The 19466-nt window shown below is 39.1% G+C and overlaps 2 protein-coding genes across 2 annotated transcripts; both read left to right on the forward strand.

The window, feature by feature from the left end:
- Positions 1-13629: 13629 nt before the first annotated feature.
- On the forward strand, positions 13630-14634 carry LOC108468174 (RING-H2 finger protein ATL68-like). The gene has a single exon (XM_017769051.2). It carries the CDS (start codon positions 13938-13940, stop codon positions 14499-14501), a length of 564 nt encoding a protein of 187 aa, XP_017624540.1. The 5' UTR covers positions 13630-13937; the 3' UTR covers positions 14502-14634.
- Positions 14635-15285: 651 nt separating this feature from the next.
- LOC108468173 (probable methyltransferase At1g29790) lies at positions 15286-17034 on the forward strand. The gene has a single exon (XM_017769050.2). The coding sequence runs from the start codon at positions 15394-15396 to the stop codon at positions 16816-16818; it is 1425 nt and encodes a 474-aa protein (XP_017624539.1). The 5' UTR covers positions 15286-15393; the 3' UTR covers positions 16819-17034.
- The last annotated feature ends 2432 nt before the right edge of the window (positions 17035-19466 follow it).

The following is a 19466-nucleotide window of genomic DNA, read 5'->3' on the forward strand; positions in this document are numbered from 1 at the left end:
GGACACAGCCTAGCACACGGGCGTGTGCCTTGGACGTGTGACATTTTGGGTATGCTGACGTCAGAAATAGAATGTCCAGGTTTTTATACACGGACTAGGACATGGGCGTGTCATGGCCATGTAAAGGACACGGGCCAGGGACATGGGCGTGTCATGGTTGTGTGAAAAACACGGATTAGGGACACGGACGTGTGCCAGGCCGTGTGAAAACCCCTGTAGGTATGCATTTAGAATTAATTCCACATGGGTGGAGGACACGGGGGTGTTGCCCTACCACACGGGCTTGTGCCCTATTTCAAAGACAAATTTTCTATAGATGGCTTAAGGACCCGAGTTGAGCCCGAATAGTATCCAATGGTCGATTTGGGACTCGTAGGCCTATGATAAGAAGTTTAAAATAGAAATTGAAAAAATTTAAATTAAGTCAAGTTTGGTGACTCGGAAATGTATGAAAGCTTGAGTTTAGATTTAGGCAATGCCTCGTATCCCGTCCCAGCGAAGGGTACGGGTGTGGGGTGTTACACAATGGGTGATAAAAGCTTAAACGAATGTATGTACATGAAATGTGATATGATCTTGACTTCTGAATTGGAAAATGTTGGTATGAACACTTGAAATGGCAAAGTTATACTTATTGGATATATGATGGATGAAATGTATACTTGACATGTTTATTATTACATGTTCCATGATATGTTGGAATTATATGTTTCATAGTTATACTTACTAATCTTATGAGGCTTGTGTTGTATAGAAAAGAAATATATGCTTACGATCTAATGAATGAATTTATGCATGAATGGTTTGAATATATACATATCTGGTAAGTTTATGTTTATGTTATACGAGCTTACTAAGCACTAGTTGCTTGCGTTAGTTATTTTCTTTCCCTATAGATCATCGAAAATCTTGGTCGATTGGAAGTTCAAGTCGGAGCACACACACTATCTGTTCTTCAACTTGGTAGAAGTTTTGGTCATTTTGATGCTGGGTTATAAATGACATTTACTAGGAGTTTTTAAGTTCTTTTATTATGATAATGTTGTTTAAACTTTGGTTTCAGCATACTTATGGATATGTATATTTATCATTTGTTTTCACTTGTATATACCCATATATATATGCCTTTGGTTATTTGCTTCATGCTTCTTGGAAGTTGGTTGAGATATGGTAAAATGAATGTAAATGGAATGGATCAAATGGGTAATGCTTGTGTCCCAGGCTCGAGGGGGTGATTATGCTAAATTTGGACGATTGCAAGGGTTGGTGCCGAATCAAATCGAAATAGTATTGTTGGATTTAGATAGTAGGCGCTCTATGTGTTTTTTTTACCTTGCTTTGGTCGATTTGTTTTTCGGAATACGTTAGTATGAAAATCAAAGAATGTTTATGCCTCTCATATTGTTTCTTTTGTAAATAATTTCATGCATGGCTGGAACTATGTGCCCAACTGTAGGTTGGTGGCGTAAGTAGTGTAGAATGATGTGCTCATTGGACCCTACCACCAATGTGAAAGCTAAAATGCAATATGGATGTGGCCAATGTGACAGCTTGGGCATTGATAGTGTGAGATTCGGAGGGAGCTTTCATTGGGTGTTGTTTGGGATTTGGGATGGGCGTATGGAGGCCAACACTTAAGAAGCATTAGCGACTCAAGAGGCTATTGCACGGCTGAGGGAGATGAGTTTTGATATGGTTATTATAAAGATGGATTGCTCCCGGATTGTTGAGTTGTGGAATAGTTTGACAAATAAGATTGAGTTTCTCTGAATTCCCATTTACTGATCCCATCTTTTACGAAATCGATCCCCTACAAGAATATGTGGAGCTTGGCATGTAACATCCCAAAATAGGGCCTAGTCAGAATAGTGGTTTCGGGACCACAAATCTGATGTTGAAATATTTATTTTATGATTATTATGAGGTCTAGAATATTAGTATATGCATGTGTTAAAGTTTCATGAAGAAATTTAATGAGTAAGGTGTCCAATTAGAAATTTAAAACCAAATTGAATAAAGCGCAAAACTTGGATTCTAGAAGCAATTTGTATAAAATTGCTTTAGATTATTAATTAAAAGGTCTTAAAGAGCAATTTGCCCAATTTTTAAGTTTTTGGAAAAAAAAAAGGGCATGTATGGATGAAATTTTAAAGAAAGGGCTTAAGGGCATTTTGGTCATTTGACTAATTAATGAAATAAAATGGGAAAATGAAGGAAAAATCATCCATTCTTCTCCCTCATCCAGCGAAAATTCTCAAACCCTCAATAACTAGGGTTTTCAAAATTTTCAAGCTCAAAAGTAAATGCTCCCAAGCCTCGTTTTTAATGTTCTTTGTATTTTTGAAATCTCGGTAGCTTACTCTCTCCATTAATACCCATATTTTAAGTTAGGGTCCATGTTTTCAAGGTAACCCATATGTGACATGTTTATACTTTGATGGGAATATGAAAATTGGATGTGTGTTAAATATCTTTTTTTAGGTAATTTTCATGAAAAACCCCTAAAAGGACCTTTTTGCAAAAGGTGTAAAATATATGGTAGAAATGTGAAATAATGGAAAATTTTGGGCTGCCATAAGAGGAAAGAACATTCGGCTAGGCTTTGGTAATGTATAAAATTCATGCATTTCATCATACGAGCCTAGGGACTAAATCGTAAATAATGTGAAAAGTTAGGGGCAAAACGATCATTTTGTCCGGGGGTGAAATTTAGACTCGAAAGGGATCATGTAAGGTATTAATGAATCATTTTATTGTTATAGACCCCGAGGAACAAATTCCGGAGGTCGATCGAGGAAAACGAAAAGTTTCGGAATAACCTAGATGTAAAATTGAAACGGATACCAGGTAAGTCCGAATAACTTAAAGTAAACTCATAATATATCTAATTGCATGTTTTATGAATGTATAAATGTTGTATTTGATGATGGCATGACAGTCTATGAAATGTCTTATTAATAATGACATTATGATAAATGTCTCGGTTGAGGTTAAAAAGGAAGTCTGATGGGTAAACTATGATTTACATGTGACCTGAGATCCTGATTTAGCTCAGACGGGTAATCCGTTGATCTCAAATATTGAAAGGATCTAGCCCGGACGGGTGTTCCTTGAATGATCGAGCCTCTCGAAGAATATATGTGCATTGGGGATTTAGCCCGGACGGGTAATCCAATCAGGGTCTAAATTTAGCTTGGACTGGTAATTCAGGTCCAAGCTCATTATGGGTATTTTTTGTTACAAGGGATTTAGCCTGGACTGGTAATCCCGACATCACCTTATGAGTTGATATTACGGGGATTTAACCTAGACTAGTAATCCTGCCGTAAGATGCGAGGTTCGCGAGGGTGCGTACAAGAGATGATCACTCTTATGACTTGATGGTAAATGGGTAATCCATCGAGATTTCCAGGAAACTCAACGAGATTAACATGGGATATAAAAATGAAAACATTGGATGATGAGCTCATCTAAGACAAATTACATAGTGCATTGTTGTGAGACTAACTTGTTGATTTAGTGCATGTGATAGGGAAACTATTTCATGCTTGTTGGTTTTATTGCCTAATATAGATGCATGCAAATTAATCGGTAAGTTTACTTTCTAGTTATCCAGGCTTACTAAGCATGTAAATGCTTACCCCTCTCTTTTCCCTATCTTACAGAGCTCGTGGACTCGCGAAGGTTGGGAAACAGTTGGAGAGTCAACACACTATCATCTTGTCTAGCTTTGGTATATAGATACTCTTATTTTGTTCAATGGCATGTATAGGCCTTTTGTTATTTTGTTATATGTGTCATTTGATTAACCAATATGAAGGCTTATAAAATTATACATATTCACTTATATATGGCCATGGAAATTGGCTCATGTTGGTGTAGGTTATGACACACCAAATTGTGCATGTTATGTTCCAATGTCCTTGTGATGATTAAATATGGTGTATTACAATTAGTCATATGTAGCATGACCAAATCACATGGGGTGGTTAAGCCACAATTTTGACAATGAGTTAAGATAATGAGCCAATCTTAATTGAGTCACAAGTTATGGAAATCCTTAAGATAAAGGGGACAACCTAGCATGTATAAAAACCGATGAGATGAGGTTTACATGCAATGATGTATATTAAGGTCATTTAAGAGTATAATTAGACCATGTTATGTGTTATTGAAAACTATAAGTAGATATGGTTATTAGAGAGTGACCTAAGGCTTAGAAAATAGCCTAATAAGGTCCACACGGGTGGACACACGGATATGTGTCTAAGTAGTGTGTGACACACGGACCACCCCATGGGCGTGTGAAATGGTCGTATGTCCCCTGCGCCTAAAAATATTAAGTCAGAATGCATAGTAGTAAACACACGGGTATAGACATAACCGTGTGTCTCAACCATGTGGAGGGCACGGCCTAGCACACGGGCGTGTGTCTTGGTCGTGTGCCCCTAAATACATGCTGACGTCATAAACAGAATGCTCGAGTTTTAGGACATGAACGACTACACGGGCTTGTCTAGGCCATGTGAAGGACACGGGCCAGGGACACGGGCGTGTACTTGGTCGTGTGAAAACCCCTGTAGGTCCGAAATAGAAAATAAATTCAATTAATTCCACACGGGTAGGGGGACACGGGCGTGTGCATTGCCTCTACACGAACGTGTGAGGCTTAATTTAGAAATTTTTTCAAGAACTTTCACAGGTCCTCGGTTTAATCTCAGACCTTTCTCAATGTATGTTTTAGGCTCGTAGGCCCATAATAGGGACAATAAGATGTTGTTTGATATAGTTCAAATTGAAACGAAATTTTATAACCCGTATTTCTCGAAAATGTTCTAGTACATGTCTGGTAATGTTTCGTACTTGATCTCGATCTCGAGTATAAGTAAGGGGTGTTACATTTAGTGGTATCAGAGCCACAGTTTAGTCAGTTCTAGAATTACCGTAGAGTGTATCGAGTTTAGCTATACATGCCATTATACAAATGTGATAGTGTGATATCTCCTAACTGTTTAATTGTCTTTAAATATAGTAAATGTCTTCCAATCATGCACAAGATGAGTCCGAGGGATCCGAGAGCCATGCTCCAGCTTCCGTACAACGAGCTGTTTCTAGTAGTAGTAGAAGGCATCTGTCTGAAGGCCGGGAAGAGGCCAAAGCTGCCTTCTTTGACATGATGGATGAATAGTTTGGGGATTTTTTTTAGTAATCGCCCCAATATACCACGACCTCCCCCGCCCCCTAACTGACCTTATGAGGAAGTGCCACGAGGTATGGCACCTGTAAGAGTTGGTAAAGCCCCGGTGGACAAGCTTAGAAAGTTTGGGGCTGAAGAATTTAGAGCTAAGATTGATGATGATGCTGAACGAGCCGAGTTCTAGCTTGAGAATATTACACGAGTGTTGGATGAATTATCTTGCACACCTGAGGAGTGTTTAAAATGTGCTGTGTCTCTCCTGAAGGATACTGCATACCATTGGTGGAAAATTGTATCTTTAGTCGTACCAAAAGAAAACATTACTTGGGAATTTTTCCAAGAGGAGTTTAAGAAGAAATACATTAGTCAAAGGTTATTAGACTCAAAGCGAAAGGAGTTTCTGGAACTCAAACAAGGAAATAAGAATGTAGCGGAATACGAAACAAAGTTTGTAAAGCTAAGTCAATATACGACTGAATGGGTTCAAACAGAGTCAGAAATGTGTAAACGCTTCAAAGAAGGTCTGAATGAGGAAATCAAGCTATTGATTGGGATTCTTGAGATGCGAGAGTTTACTGCATTAGTTGATCTGGCCAAGAAGGCCGAGGAACTCAATAATGAAAGGAAGCAAGCTAAGAGAGAAGCTCGAGTTACGAACAAGAGATCCAGCGGTAAGACGCTCTCATTTCCCACAAAGAAATCAATGAGTCAACATGAACGCTCCACTTCATCGGTAGGATATTCGGGTAGAGCAAGAGGCTCCAAACGACGTAATCAAAAGTCTTCCTCCCCTATGGTGACTTGTGTGGGGAGTGTAGATGACCAAAATCCAAAGTGTAAAAGCTGCAATAAATTTCACTTCGGAGAGTGTAGGATGAAGAGCAGTGCGTGCTATAGATGTGGTTCTCTTGACCACTTTCTCAGAGACTGCCCAGTGCGAACCGATAAAGAGGTGGAAATAGCCCCGAAATCGAGTGCTCCTATTTTACGAAGTAGACCTCCGCGATTTCTTGGAAATACTAGTGGCAGTCGAGTTGTGGCCTAAGACACTACTAAATTAGAAGCTCGAGCTCTGGCAAGAACGTATGCAATACGCGCTCGAGAGGAAACCTCTGCTCCTGACGTTATCACGGGTACTTTTTCTCTTTTTAATACTTGTGTTGTTGCCTTAATTGATCCGGGGTCAACGCATTCATACATTTGCATGAGATTGGTATCTAGTATGAATATATCCATTGAACCTACGAAATTTATAATCAGGGTGTCGAACCCACTAGGCAAGTCAGTCCTGGTTAATAAAGTCTGTAAGAATTGTCCCTTGATGATTCAGGGTCATTGTTTTCCGGCTAACCTTATGTTATTTCCATTTGATAAGTTTGATGTAATACTTGGCATGGATTGGTTAGCCCTACATGATGTAATTGTAAATTATGGTAGCAAGTATATTGAATTGAAGTGACAGATGGTGAGATTTTACGGGTTGATTTAAGAGAATTAGATACACTGCCGGTTGTAATCACAGTAATGTTTGCTCAAAGATATATGAGAAAAGGGTACGAAGCCTACCTTGCTTTTGTACTAAACACTAAGGAAACGGAGTTGAAGATTGAGTCCGTACCAATAGTATGTGAATATCCAAACGTGTTTTCGGAAAATTACCTAGACTACCTCCTGAGAGAGAGATAGAGTTTGGTATTGAACTAGTGCCAAGAACAGCTCACATTTCTATTGCTCTGTATAGGATGGCACCAATCGAGCTGAAAGAATTAAAAGTACAGTTGCAAGAGCTGATGGATAAAGGTTTTGCAAGGCCAAGATTTTTGCCTTGGGGTGCTCTCGTATTGTTTGTAAAGAAGAAAGATGGTTTGATAAGGCTATGCATAGATTATCGGCAACTGAACAAGGTGACTATTAAGAATAAGTATCCTTTGCCAAGAATCAATGACTTGTTCAACCAGTTGAGGGGAGCCACTGTGTTCTCTAAGATAGACCTGAGGTCCGGCTACTGTCAGTTGCAAGTTAAGGAACCGGATATGCCTAAAATAGCTTTCAGAACGAGGTATGGTCACTATGAATTCCTGGTCATGCCATCTGGTTTAACGAATGCACCGACCGTATTTATGAACCTAATGAATATGATATTTCAGCCATACTTGGACAAGTTTGTTGTTGTGTTTATTGATGACATTTCGATTTATTCTAAGGATGAAACTAAGCATGCGAAGCATCTGAGAATTGTGTTGCAGAATTTACGGGAAAAAAAATTGTATGCTAAGTTTAGCATGAGTGAATTTTGTTTCCAAGAAGTAGGGTTCTTGGGTCATATTGTTTCGGGTGATGGCATCTGAGTTGATCCAAGTAAGATCTCTGCCATCGTTCAATGGAAACCACCTAAAAATGTAACCGAGGTTAGAAACTTTTTGGGCTTAGTCGGTTACTACTGAAGATTTGTGAAAGAATTCTCCATTATAGCGACTCCAATGACGAGGTTGCTACAGAAAGACCTTAAGTTTGAATGGATAGAAAAGTGTCAACAGAGTTTCGAGAAGTTGAAGACATTACTGACTGAAGCCATTGTTCTAGTATTTCCTGAGTCGGGAATAATTTGTGGTCTACAGTGATGCATCATTAAATGGGCTGGGTTGTGTACTTATGCAATATGGCAAGGTGATAGCCTGTACTTCGCGGCAGTTGAAGCCACATGAGAAGAATTATTCGACGCACGACTTAGAGCTTGCCACCATTATTTTTGCCTTGAAAATTTGAGGCATTACTTATATGGTGAGACTTGCCGTATATTTACAGACCACAAGAGTTTGAAGTATTTGATGACTCAAAAAGAATTGAATATAAGACAGTGAAGATGGTTGGAACTAATTAAAGATTACGAGCTGATCATCGATTATCACCCAAGAAAGGCGAATGTGGTCGCTGACGCGTTAAGCAGAAAATCTTTGTTTGCACTAAGGGCCATAGACGCTCGATTGGCATTGTTTAATGATGGTTCGATTTTGGCAGAGCTAAGGACTAAGTGGATATTTCTTCAAGAAATTTATGATGCTCAGACTAATGATAGTGTCCTGCAAGCTAAAAGAGCTCAATGTAAGTCGGGCAATGAATCAGCAGATAAGTCCTGATGGATGCTTGACGTTCAGAGACGAAGTTTTTGTACCGAGGAACGATGAAATTATGCAGAGAATTTTGCAAGAAGCACATGATAGTCGTTTGTCTATTCATCCGAGAAGTACCAATATGTATAATGATTTGACGAAAATGTACTGGTGGGACGGCATGAAAAGAGACATCTCTGAATTTTTATCGAAATGCTTGATATGTAAGCAAGTCAAAGCTGAACATAAAGTACCTTCTGGTTTACTACAACCTGTGATGGTCCCCGAATAGAAGTGGGATAGAATCACTTTAGACTTCGTGACAAGATTACTATTGACCCTGAAAAAGAAAGATGCTATATGGGTTGTGGTTGATAAGTTGACAAAGTTGGCTCATTTTATTCCGGTAAGGATAGATTATTCACTTGACAAGTTGGCAGATTTGTATATATCTGAAATTGTGAGATTATACGGGGTACCGTTATCGATTATTGCAGACAGAGACTCGAGATTCACTTCGAGATTCTAGAAGAAGTTACAAGAAGCCTGGGGTACTAGGTTGACTTTTAATACAGCATTTCACCTACAGATTGATGATCAGTCTAAACGGATGATTCAGATTCTTGAGGATATGTTGCGATGTTGCATCCTTGAATTTCAGGGCAGCTGGGAAAAATACCTGCCATTGGTAGAGTTCGCCTACAACAACAGTTTCAAATGAGTTTGAAAATGGCGCCTTATGAGGCCTTGTATGGCAGAAAGTGTCGAACTCCATTGTATTGGACAAAACTCAAGGAGAGTCAGATTCATGGAGTTAATCTAATTAAGGAAACTGAAGAAAAGGTTAAAGTGATACGTGATTGCTTAAAAGCGACATCGGATAGACAAAATTCATATGCTGATCTGAAAAGAAAATAGATTGAGTCCCAAGTCGGAGATAAAGTATACTTGAAAGTATCTCCATGGAAAAAGGTATTGAGATTTGGCTGGAAAGGCAAACTGAGTCCGCGATTTATCGGACCATACGAGATCACTGAAAGTTGGCATTGTCACCAGAACTGGAAAAGATTCATGATGTATTCTATGTATCTATGTTAAGGCGATATCGATCAGACCCCTCTCATGTGATTTCACTGACTGTGATCGAAATTAGACCGGACATGACCTATGGTGAAGAACCGATAAAGATTCTGGCTCGTGAAATAAAACAGCTAAGAAAAAAAGATGTGGCTTTGGTAAAAGTCTTTTGGCATCGACATGGTGTGGAAAAGGCTATATGGGAGCCGAAAGAAACCATGAGAAGCCAATATCCGAAGCTGATTACTGGTAAGACTTTCGAGGACGAAAGTCCGTAAAGGGGGGAGAAATGTAACATCCCAAAATAGGGCCTAGTCGAAATAGTGGTTTTGGGACCACAAATCTGACGTTTAAATATTTATTTTATGATTATTGTGAGGTCTAAAATATGAGTATATGCATGTGTTAAAGTTTCATGAAGAAATTCTATGAGTAAGGTGTCCAATTGGAAACCAAATTGAATAAAGTGTAAAACTTGGATTCTAGAAGCAATTTGTATAAAATTAATTTAGATTATTAATTAGAAGGTATTAAAGAGCAATGTGCCCAATTTCTAAGTTTTTGGACAAAAATGGGCATGTATGGGTGAAATTTTAAAGAAATGGCTTAAGGGCATTTTGGTCATTTGACTAATTAATGAAATAAAATGGGAAAATGAAGGAAAAAATCAGCCATTCTTCTCCCTCATAGAGCCAAAATTCTCAAGCCCTCCATAGCTAGCGTTTTCAACATTTTCAAGCTCAAAAGTAAGTACTCCCAAGCCTTGTTTTTAATGTTCTTTGTATTTTTGAAATCTCTGTAGCTTACTCTCTCCATTTCTACCCATATTTTAAGTTAGGGTTCATGTTTGCAAGGTGACCCATGTGTGACATGTTTATTCTTTGATGGTTTATGGAGGAATATGAAAGTTGGATGTGTGTTAAACATCTTTTCTTAGGTGATTTTCATGAAAAACCCCTAAAAGGACCTTTTTGCAAAAGGTGTAAAATATGTGGTAGAAATGTGAAATAATGGAAAAATGTGGGCTTTCATAAGAGGAAATAACATTCGGCTAGGCTTGGGTAATGTAGAAAATTCATGCATTTCATCATACGAGCCTAGGGACTAAATCGTAAATAATGTAAAAAGTTAGGGGCAAAACGGTTATTTTGTTTAGGGGTGAAATATAGACTCGAAAGGAATAATGTAAGGTATTAATGATTCATTTTTATTGTTATAGACCCCGAGGAACAAATTTTGGATGTCAATTGTGGAAAACGAAAGGTTTCAGAATAACCAAGACGCAAAACCGAAACAGATACCAGGTAAGTTCGAATAACTTAAAGTAAACTCATAATATATCTAATTACATGTTTTATGAATGTATGAATATTGTATTTGATAATGGCATGACAGTCTATGAAATATCTTATTAATAATGACATTATGATAAATGTCCCGGTTGAGGTTAAAAAGGAAGTCCGATGGGTAAACCATGATTTATATGTGACTTGAGATCCTGCATGTGTTGCAGAAAGGATTTAGCTCAGACGGGTAATCCGTTGATCTCAAATATCGAAAGGATCTAGCCCGGACAGGTGTTCCTTAAGTGATCGAGCCTCCCGTAGAATATGTGTGCATTGAGGATTTAGTCCGGACAGGTAATCCAATTAGGGTCTAAATTTAGCTTGGACTGGTAATTCAAATCCAAGCTCATTACGGGTGTTTGTCGCTATAAGGGATTTAGCTTGGACGGGTAATCCTGACATCACCTTATGAGTTGATATTATGGGGGATTTAACCTGGACTGGTAATCCCGCCGTAAGATGCGAGGTTTACGGGAGTGGGTACATGAGATGATCGCTCTTATGACTTGACGGTCAATGGGTAATCCATCGAGATTTCCAGGAAACTCAACGGGATTAACATGGGATATAAAAATGAAAACATTGGATGATGAGCTCATCTAAGACAAATTACATGGTGTATTGTTGTGAGACTAACTTGTTGATTTAGTGCATGTGATAGGGAAACTATTTCATGCTTGTTGGTTTTATTGCCTAATATAAATGCATGCAAATTAATCAGTAAGTTTACTTTCCAGTTATTCGGGCTTACTAAGCATGTAAATGCTTACCCCTTTCTTTTCCCTGTCTTACAGAGCTCGTGGACTCGCGAAGATTGGGAGACGGTTGGAGAGTCAACACACCATCATCTTGTCTAGCTTTGGTATATAGATACTTTTATTTTGTTCAATGGCATGTATAGGCCTTTTGTTATTTTGTTATATGTGTCATTTGATTAGCCAATATGAAAGCTTATAAAAGTATACATATTTACTTGTATATGGCCATGGAAATTGGCTCATGTTGGTGTAGGTTATGACCTACCAAATTGTGCATGTTACGTCCCAATGTTCTTGTGATAATTAAAAATGATGTATTACAATTAGTCATATGTAGCATTACCAAATCACATAGGGTGGTTAAGCCACAATTTTGTGAATGAGTTAAGATAACGAGCCAATCTTAATTGAGTCACAAGTCATGGAAATCTTTAAGATAAAGGGGACAACCTAGCATGTATAAAAACCGATGAGATGAGGTTTACTTGCAATGAGGTATATTAAGGTCATTTAAGAGCATAATTAGACCATGTTAAGTGTTATTGAAAACTATAAGTAGATATGGTTATTAGAGGGTGACTTAAGGCTTAGAAAATAGCCTAATAAGGTCTACACGGGTGGACACACGGGCGTGTGTCTAAGCCGTGTGTGACACACGGACCGCCCCATGGGCGTGTGAAATGGCCGTATGTCCCCTGCACCTAAAAATATTAAGTCGGAATGCATAGTAGTAAACCCATGGGTATAGACACGGCCGTGTGTCTCAACCTTGTGGAGGGCACGTCCTAGCACACGGGCGTGTGTCTTGGTCGTGTGCCCCTAAATGGATGCTGACGTCATAAACAGAATGCTCGAGTTTTTGGATACGGGCGACCACACGGGCGTGCCTAGGCCATGTGAAGGACACGGGCGTGTGCTTGGCCTTGTGAAAACTCCTGCAGGTTCGAAATAGAAAATAAATTCAATTAATTCCACACGGGTAGGGGACACGGGCGTGTCCCAAAGCACACGGGCGTGTCCTAAAGCACACAGGCGTGTCCTAAAGCACACAGGCGTGTGCATTGCCTCTACACGGGCATGTGAGGCTTAACTTAGAAACTTTTTCAAGAACTTTCTCAGGTCCTCAATTTAATCTCGGACCTTTCTCAATGTTTGTTTTGGGCCTTGTAGGCCCATAATAGGGACACTGAGGTGTTGTTTGATTGGGTTCAAATTGGAACGAAACTTTATAACCCGTATTTCCCGAAAATGTTCGAGTACATGTCTGGTAACGCCTCGTACTTGATCCCGGTCTCGGGTACGGGTAAGGGGTGTTACATGGCAAGTCTGGAAGCACAAGAAAACGTTCTTTTGTTGATATTATTATCAATATTCGATACTGGGTCATTCATAGTATTACTATACCTTCCCTATTCATCGTGGATTGGTTATTCGTCAGCAAAGGTTTAGCTTATGATGTGTTTGGAAGGCCTCGTCCAAATGATTGTCTCAGAGTTAGGTATAATAGCTTGGGACAATTTCGAAGCATGATGACATTTTTTTTCTTTGTCTTTCCAATGGACGTGTAGGATAGCAAATAGAGCAGCTCTAGATTTGCTCAGGCAACTTTGTTGCGTGCTAACTACTTTACATCGATTGAGGTTGCTAGTAGTTTTTCGAATAATCTTTCAATAGGTTTTACCGGAGCCAATGGACATAGGTGTGGGTGATTGGGGTGAGCATATTGGCGCGGGAATAGTGGTCCAGGCTATGGTTCGAAATCTTTGCTCGTTATTTGTTTGTTTTTATGTTACTTTTAATCTAATCGGATGATTTTTGCCTTAAAAAGATTCTATTATTAACTTAGATTCAGTAGGTTAATGGGCCTTATTTTGATATAAATTACATATTATATTCGGCTTAGATTAAAATAATTGGATTGGATTAATTTAAAATACATGTTTATTCAAAATCTGTTAATTCGATGAATTTAATTATAATTTTTGAATATTAATTAAATTTCAAGTACTTAACTAAAAGTTACAATATATATATATTAAAATGTGATGTATGAATAAGTTTATTAAAGTTTTTAAGCCCAATCCTTAAGGAAGTCTTTCTAGGTAAAAAAGCAATGAATATGAGATTAGCATGTCAACTCCCTTCCTGCAATTTAATTAACAACTGGAAATCTTCCAAGGGTTTTGCACGATTCAACAATACATGTGCAGCCCTTGAGTTTCCTTAGTTCTAATAAACTCCATTGAATTAGCAATAAAATCCCATGCAAAGATCATAAATCCAAAGCAACAACACACGAAAACACGATAATAAATGCCACCCTCGCTGTTTCCAAACCCAGTATTAAATGCAGCAGCAGCAGCCTCTACCCACCTTTCATCTTCTCCTTTTTCCCTACCTCCTTTCCCTTTTCTTTTCCCCTAATGGATCCTAATCATCTTCCCTTCAAATGTCCACCCCGTCCCCTAACTATCTCACTAACTTAGGCCTCGGCTATTCCATCGCCATAGCCCTCGGTTTCCTCGTTCTCCTCTCTACCATCCTCCTCGCTTCCTACATCTGTTGCCGCTCTTCCTCCTCTTCTTCTTCTTCCCCTCGTGCTTTCTCTCCCAACGCCACCGTTGCCTCCGCTTCCGATGGAATCAACCTTCCCAGGATTATTTTCGTTGCTGAAGATGACGACAACGAAAACGCCGTCGTGGGGCTTGACCAAGCCGTTATAAATTCTTACCCAAAGTTCCAGTTCAGTAAAGATCGATCTGCTGCGGTGGATTCCAGTAATGTTAACACGACTTGTTCGATCTGTTTGTGCGAGTATAAAGATTCGGAGATGTTGAGGATGATGCCTGAGTGTAGGCACTATTTCCATGTTCCTTGTCTTGATGCTTGGTTGAAACTAAATGGGTCTTGTCCCGTTTGTCGGAACTCGCCACTACCGACTCCGCTTTCTACACCTTTGTCGGAAGTCGTTCCTTTGTCTCAATACGCTGCGGATCGAAGGAGTCGGAGGTGACTTATCGTTTTTAGTGGTTGTTTTCCGGTTGTGTTTTTGGGTTGTTTCAGTCAAAGAGAGTAAATTTGTATATGCATAATTGCACAAATTTTTGTTTTTTTGTTGTTTATTTGACAGAGAAACATTGATTTAACTGCCATGTTGCTTTGGTTCCCCCTTATCTGATTGTTTCGCATTCTTCTTCAAGCAGTTGACATTTGACAAGAATTATGCCTACTTAAAAGTACAGTCGAGTTTCGGGTTTCGATCATGTTTGGACTCGAATCGAATTAGATCCGATTTTTAGAACTTGACTTGTCATCAATGTCTCCTTCTTGAGTTTTAATCGGCCTAAAGTTTGTAACTTAATTGAAACATAAACCTGTTTAACTGGGAAACGTATACAGAGAGACCCATAGTGTTTAAAAAAATGTATGCTTTTGTTGAGACAACGTGAGTGTTGACCTCCCCAAAATTGGAAATATGCCTGAAAGCTCTCTCAAATCCCAGAAACCTTAAATTATCAATATCCATTGAAGATCACTAACTTGTTTATAAAGATAACGCAAATTGTGGGAGATTGAAAATCAGAAACTTGGAGATTGATGCTTTTATAACATGGGACTGACATGTGAGTCTCGGAAGCGTTGACATGGCCATTACAATGCATTCTCAAAAGCTCAAACCTCAATGAAGATTAGTATAAAATAGTAACCATGTGCCCCAAGGTCAAAGCTCATTGTTTTCCAAATTAAAATATATATCAACTTGGCTCAAATTCACTTTCATTTTCTACTTTGTTACTCATCGTCTTTGCTGTCTCATGATTGCTTGTTTTGTACATTAAGCGATTTCTTTCCCGAGTTAACTCAATAGGTAGCTTTTATTTGTTGGATTCAATCGCCGATTGGAGATGATACTTCTCGTTCTCGATAATATGGCTAAAGTAAATACCCTGGTGAAGATGGGGACATGGAAAAGTGTAAATAGGACAATCTTTATATTGGGTATTTGTGCTCTTCTGGTTTCAGTGGCTACCTTGTCTGGGTCTTATTCTTTTAGATCTCTCCTTGTTACTAATTCCTTCTGCGACTATGTGAACCCTTTGAATGAAGGCGAAGCGAGGATGAATTTCGAGGTTGTTATTCGGAAAATCCGACAAGAAATGGATGAGTTGAAGAACGGCACGTTGAAAGAGTCGTCGTCATCGGAAATCTTGCTTAGACATAGTGTTTTTCTTGCTGATATTCTTGGTCTAATCGAGTCGATGCAGGCATTGGGTCCCGACGTCAAAGACGCGACCGTCGACCATCCATTGGTAAAACTGAATCATCAATCCGATGAGCCTGCGGATTACTTCCTGATCGAGGAAATTCGGAAGTACGTTCGGGTGAAGCCGAACAGACTAGGGAAACAGAACTTCATGGGAGCAAATGGTACGTTCACGAGCATCGGCCACGCTTGTTTCGCAATGAAGGAGGAGCTGGAAGAGTACATGGATTACGACGTTGGCGAAATCTGCAACGACGATTGGAAGCTAGCTCAGAAACTAATGGTTCACGGCTGCGATCCGTTACCGAGGAGGCGGTGCCTCGCGAGAGCCCCGCGGGTATACACTCAGCCGTTCCCCATCAACGAGTCTATCTGGAAACTGCCCGACGATCGCAACGTCCGATGGAGTGGCTATCGGTGCAAGAACTTCACTTGTTTAGCAAACAACGGAACCCGCAAAGGATTCTTCAAATGTGCAGATTGCTTCAATCTCACACACCATGAAATGCCGAGATGGATCCAACCCACGGATTTAGACCCCGAAACAAACACAACCGCAGACTTTTTAATACCCGAAGTGCTTAAAATCAAGCCTGGGGAGGTCAGAATTGGATTGGATTTCAGTGTGGGTACCGGGACATTTGCAGCAAGGATGAGGGAGTTCAACGTGACGATTGTTTCAGCCACCATTAACCTCGGGGCACCGTTTAGCGAGATGATAGCTCTTCGAGGATTAGTTCCTCTTTATTTGTCAATAAACCAGCGGCTACCGTTCTTTGACAACACCCTGGATCTGTTACACACGACGAGGTTTCTGGATGGGTGGATTGATTTTGTACTTTTGGACTTTGTGTTGTTTGATTGGGACAGGGTTTTGAGACCAGGGGGATTGCTGTGGATCGACAGTTTCTTCTGTTTGAAAGAAGATTTGGAAGATTACATGGAGGCATTCAAGGTGCTGAGGTATAGAAAACACAAATGGGTCGTTGTTCCAAAGCGAGATAAAGATGATGATAGAGAGGTGTTTTTCTCAGCTGTGTTAGAGAAGCCGCCAAGGCCATTCTGATATATACGGTTATCTTTTAGTTCATGGTTTCATGTTAGAAACACAGGTACAAGTTTCTTAATTTCTTTACAGAATTCGATTTTATTTTAGTTTTTTGGAATCAAAATGTTTGTAGATGCCAAGTAGAAATATTACAGTAACATCATCTTGTTCCTAAGTAATTTCTGAATCCTGGTCTCTGCTCTTTGTCACGGCTATAAGATGAAAATGTTTGAATTTGGTTTGATCATTGTCGACAGGGACGGAACTAAATGGAAGGGGGGAGGGGCATTTGCTACTTTTTGGTTTAAATGCGTCTTAAGTTATGCCAATTGAGCCCTGATCCCTTTTTTTCTTAAATATCTTTTATGTCCCTATAAATTTTGAAATTAAATAAATTAGGTATTTCTAATATTTAATTTTTAAATTAATGGCTTAACCACTAAGATTTCAAAAACTTTTATTTTTTATTTTTTGGTATGAAAATAAAAGAACGGAGAAATTACACCAGTATCATCCTCGTTTTAGTTAAACCATCCCGATCCCTTTGTCTCGTCGTCAAGACTTCATCTGGCTCAACATGGTAGGTATAGAGATCAATAAGCTTACCGAAGGCAAGGTTCACCATCGCATCTACTAATACATTACCTTCCCGATAGAAATGGTTCACTTGCAACCTCCCCCCCCATTTCAGCTTCAAAGACTGAGCAACAATCAATATTATGGGCGAAACCCTGTACCGACCATTTCCCTTCATGATCTCTAACAGCAACCCTTGTAGTTGTGATCCTGGAGAAGGCATTCTTCACACCATTTGTATTGATCAATGCAATTTGTCTACCACCCGCTCATTCCTAGCAAAAACATTCTTAATTTTTTATTTCGCATTTCTATCTTCTTTTTCTTTGTCTATCTTCATTTTTACTTTGTGTTAAGTGTCATGGGATTAAAACTTTAGTCTCACAATTTGAGTAGCCTTAGGCGATTTTTTCGCTTCAAAAACACCTAAGTCAACCTAACTCCCAACAATTGAGGATTCAAACAAAATTCCTCCAATGCACCAATTGCAAAGCAAAAGCAACTCAAAGATGAAAGAACTTGAAAGATGAACAAAGTCACAACAAAACAAAAAACACTAGAGAGAATGTTTGAGTGAATGCTCTCAAGAATTCTATTACTCAAAACTGAAGTGATTTACAATGAGGGAGAGAGGCCTCTATTTATATTTGAGTCTCCCCAAATTCAACGGTACAGGTTAAAATACTCAACGACTAAGATTAAAAGCTATCTAAAAAATCAAATCTCTAAGATTACATAATCATATCTTCTAATATTACAAGTCATATCCAAGATTGCATATCTTTGAAGATTACGTTTCATATTTTCCATGACTTGTAGATGAGCCTTCAATCTCTCCAAGCAACGGACTAGTCCAGTTGGGCCAAATTACCTCTCTTGGATATGATGGATCATACAAATGTGTCATGGTTGTGGGCTCCCATGTGCAACCCATGACATTCTCCCCCACCCGTTCTAGCCACGCCCTCGACGTGTCCTCCAAGTTGAACTGGTCTATTTTGTCTTGGAACTGTCATAAGACCTCGACAGGTTCCCAACTGTTTTACTATTAAGAAGTCCCTTTCATCGCACTAAGTACTCATGCCTCCACCGATAGTACTTTTGTCTGATAACTTGATCCGCCATGATGCAATCTACTTCTAGATCATAAGAGCCATTTACCCCTATTGGAGCTCGTTCGAACTTGCTTCAATTTGGATCCTCTTGATCCTCATGAAATGGCTTAAGCATACTGACATGGAACATTGGATGGGCCTTGAGTTTCGCTGGCAACTTAAGTTTGTAGGCCACATTGCCTACTTTTTTCACCACTTGGAAAGGTCCCTGATACCTTCGCACAAGCCCTTTATGCAAGCCATTATGATTTAATATTAAGTGCAATATTGCAAGGACAAAATCACCAACTAGAAATCCCACATCCCTACGACTCTAATCAACCTACTTCTTGTTGCACTTACTCGCCCTGTGTAAGTAAGCTCTAGCAAAGTAACTCTGCTCTTACCACTCCTTTGTAAATCTATAAACTGCTAGATTTGGTCCTCCATTACAAATCGCAATAGCATCGAGTGTAAGTGTCTGTTTGTAACACCCTCTACCCGTATTCCGAGCCTAGAATAGGGTACGAGGCATTACCAAACTTAATATGATCAATCATAAAAAAAAATCAGCCATAAATTTTTTTTCTAAATTAAAAACTTTCATACATATGTTTAACGTCCCTTATATGGGCCTACGGGGCCCAAAACATACATTCAAGGTGGTTCGGGACCAAACCGTAAACATATGAAACTTTTACAACACTTAGAAAATTTCCACACTTTGGAGAGTCACACGCTCGTGTTTTCAACCCGTGTAACTCTCTGTTTATAACTTCATCACCCTTGTCAGTCGTGCATTTCATATAAATAACAAGAAACGTGTATGGGCTTAATTCTCATTCAATTTCTCATATATATACACAATTTCACGTTATGTAATCATACAACATATATCAGCCATATCTCTGTAATCTAAATATATTTTCATAACAACTTATCTTGATTTTAGACTATTTCCTATTTAAGCTTAAATAACCAAAGTATTTGAAATAT

This window comes from Gossypium arboreum, chromosome 8, assembly GCF_025698485.1.
Source record: "Gossypium arboreum isolate Shixiya-1 chromosome 8, ASM2569848v2, whole genome shotgun sequence".
NCBI lineage: Eukaryota > Viridiplantae > Streptophyta > Magnoliopsida > Malvales > Malvaceae > Gossypium > Gossypium arboreum.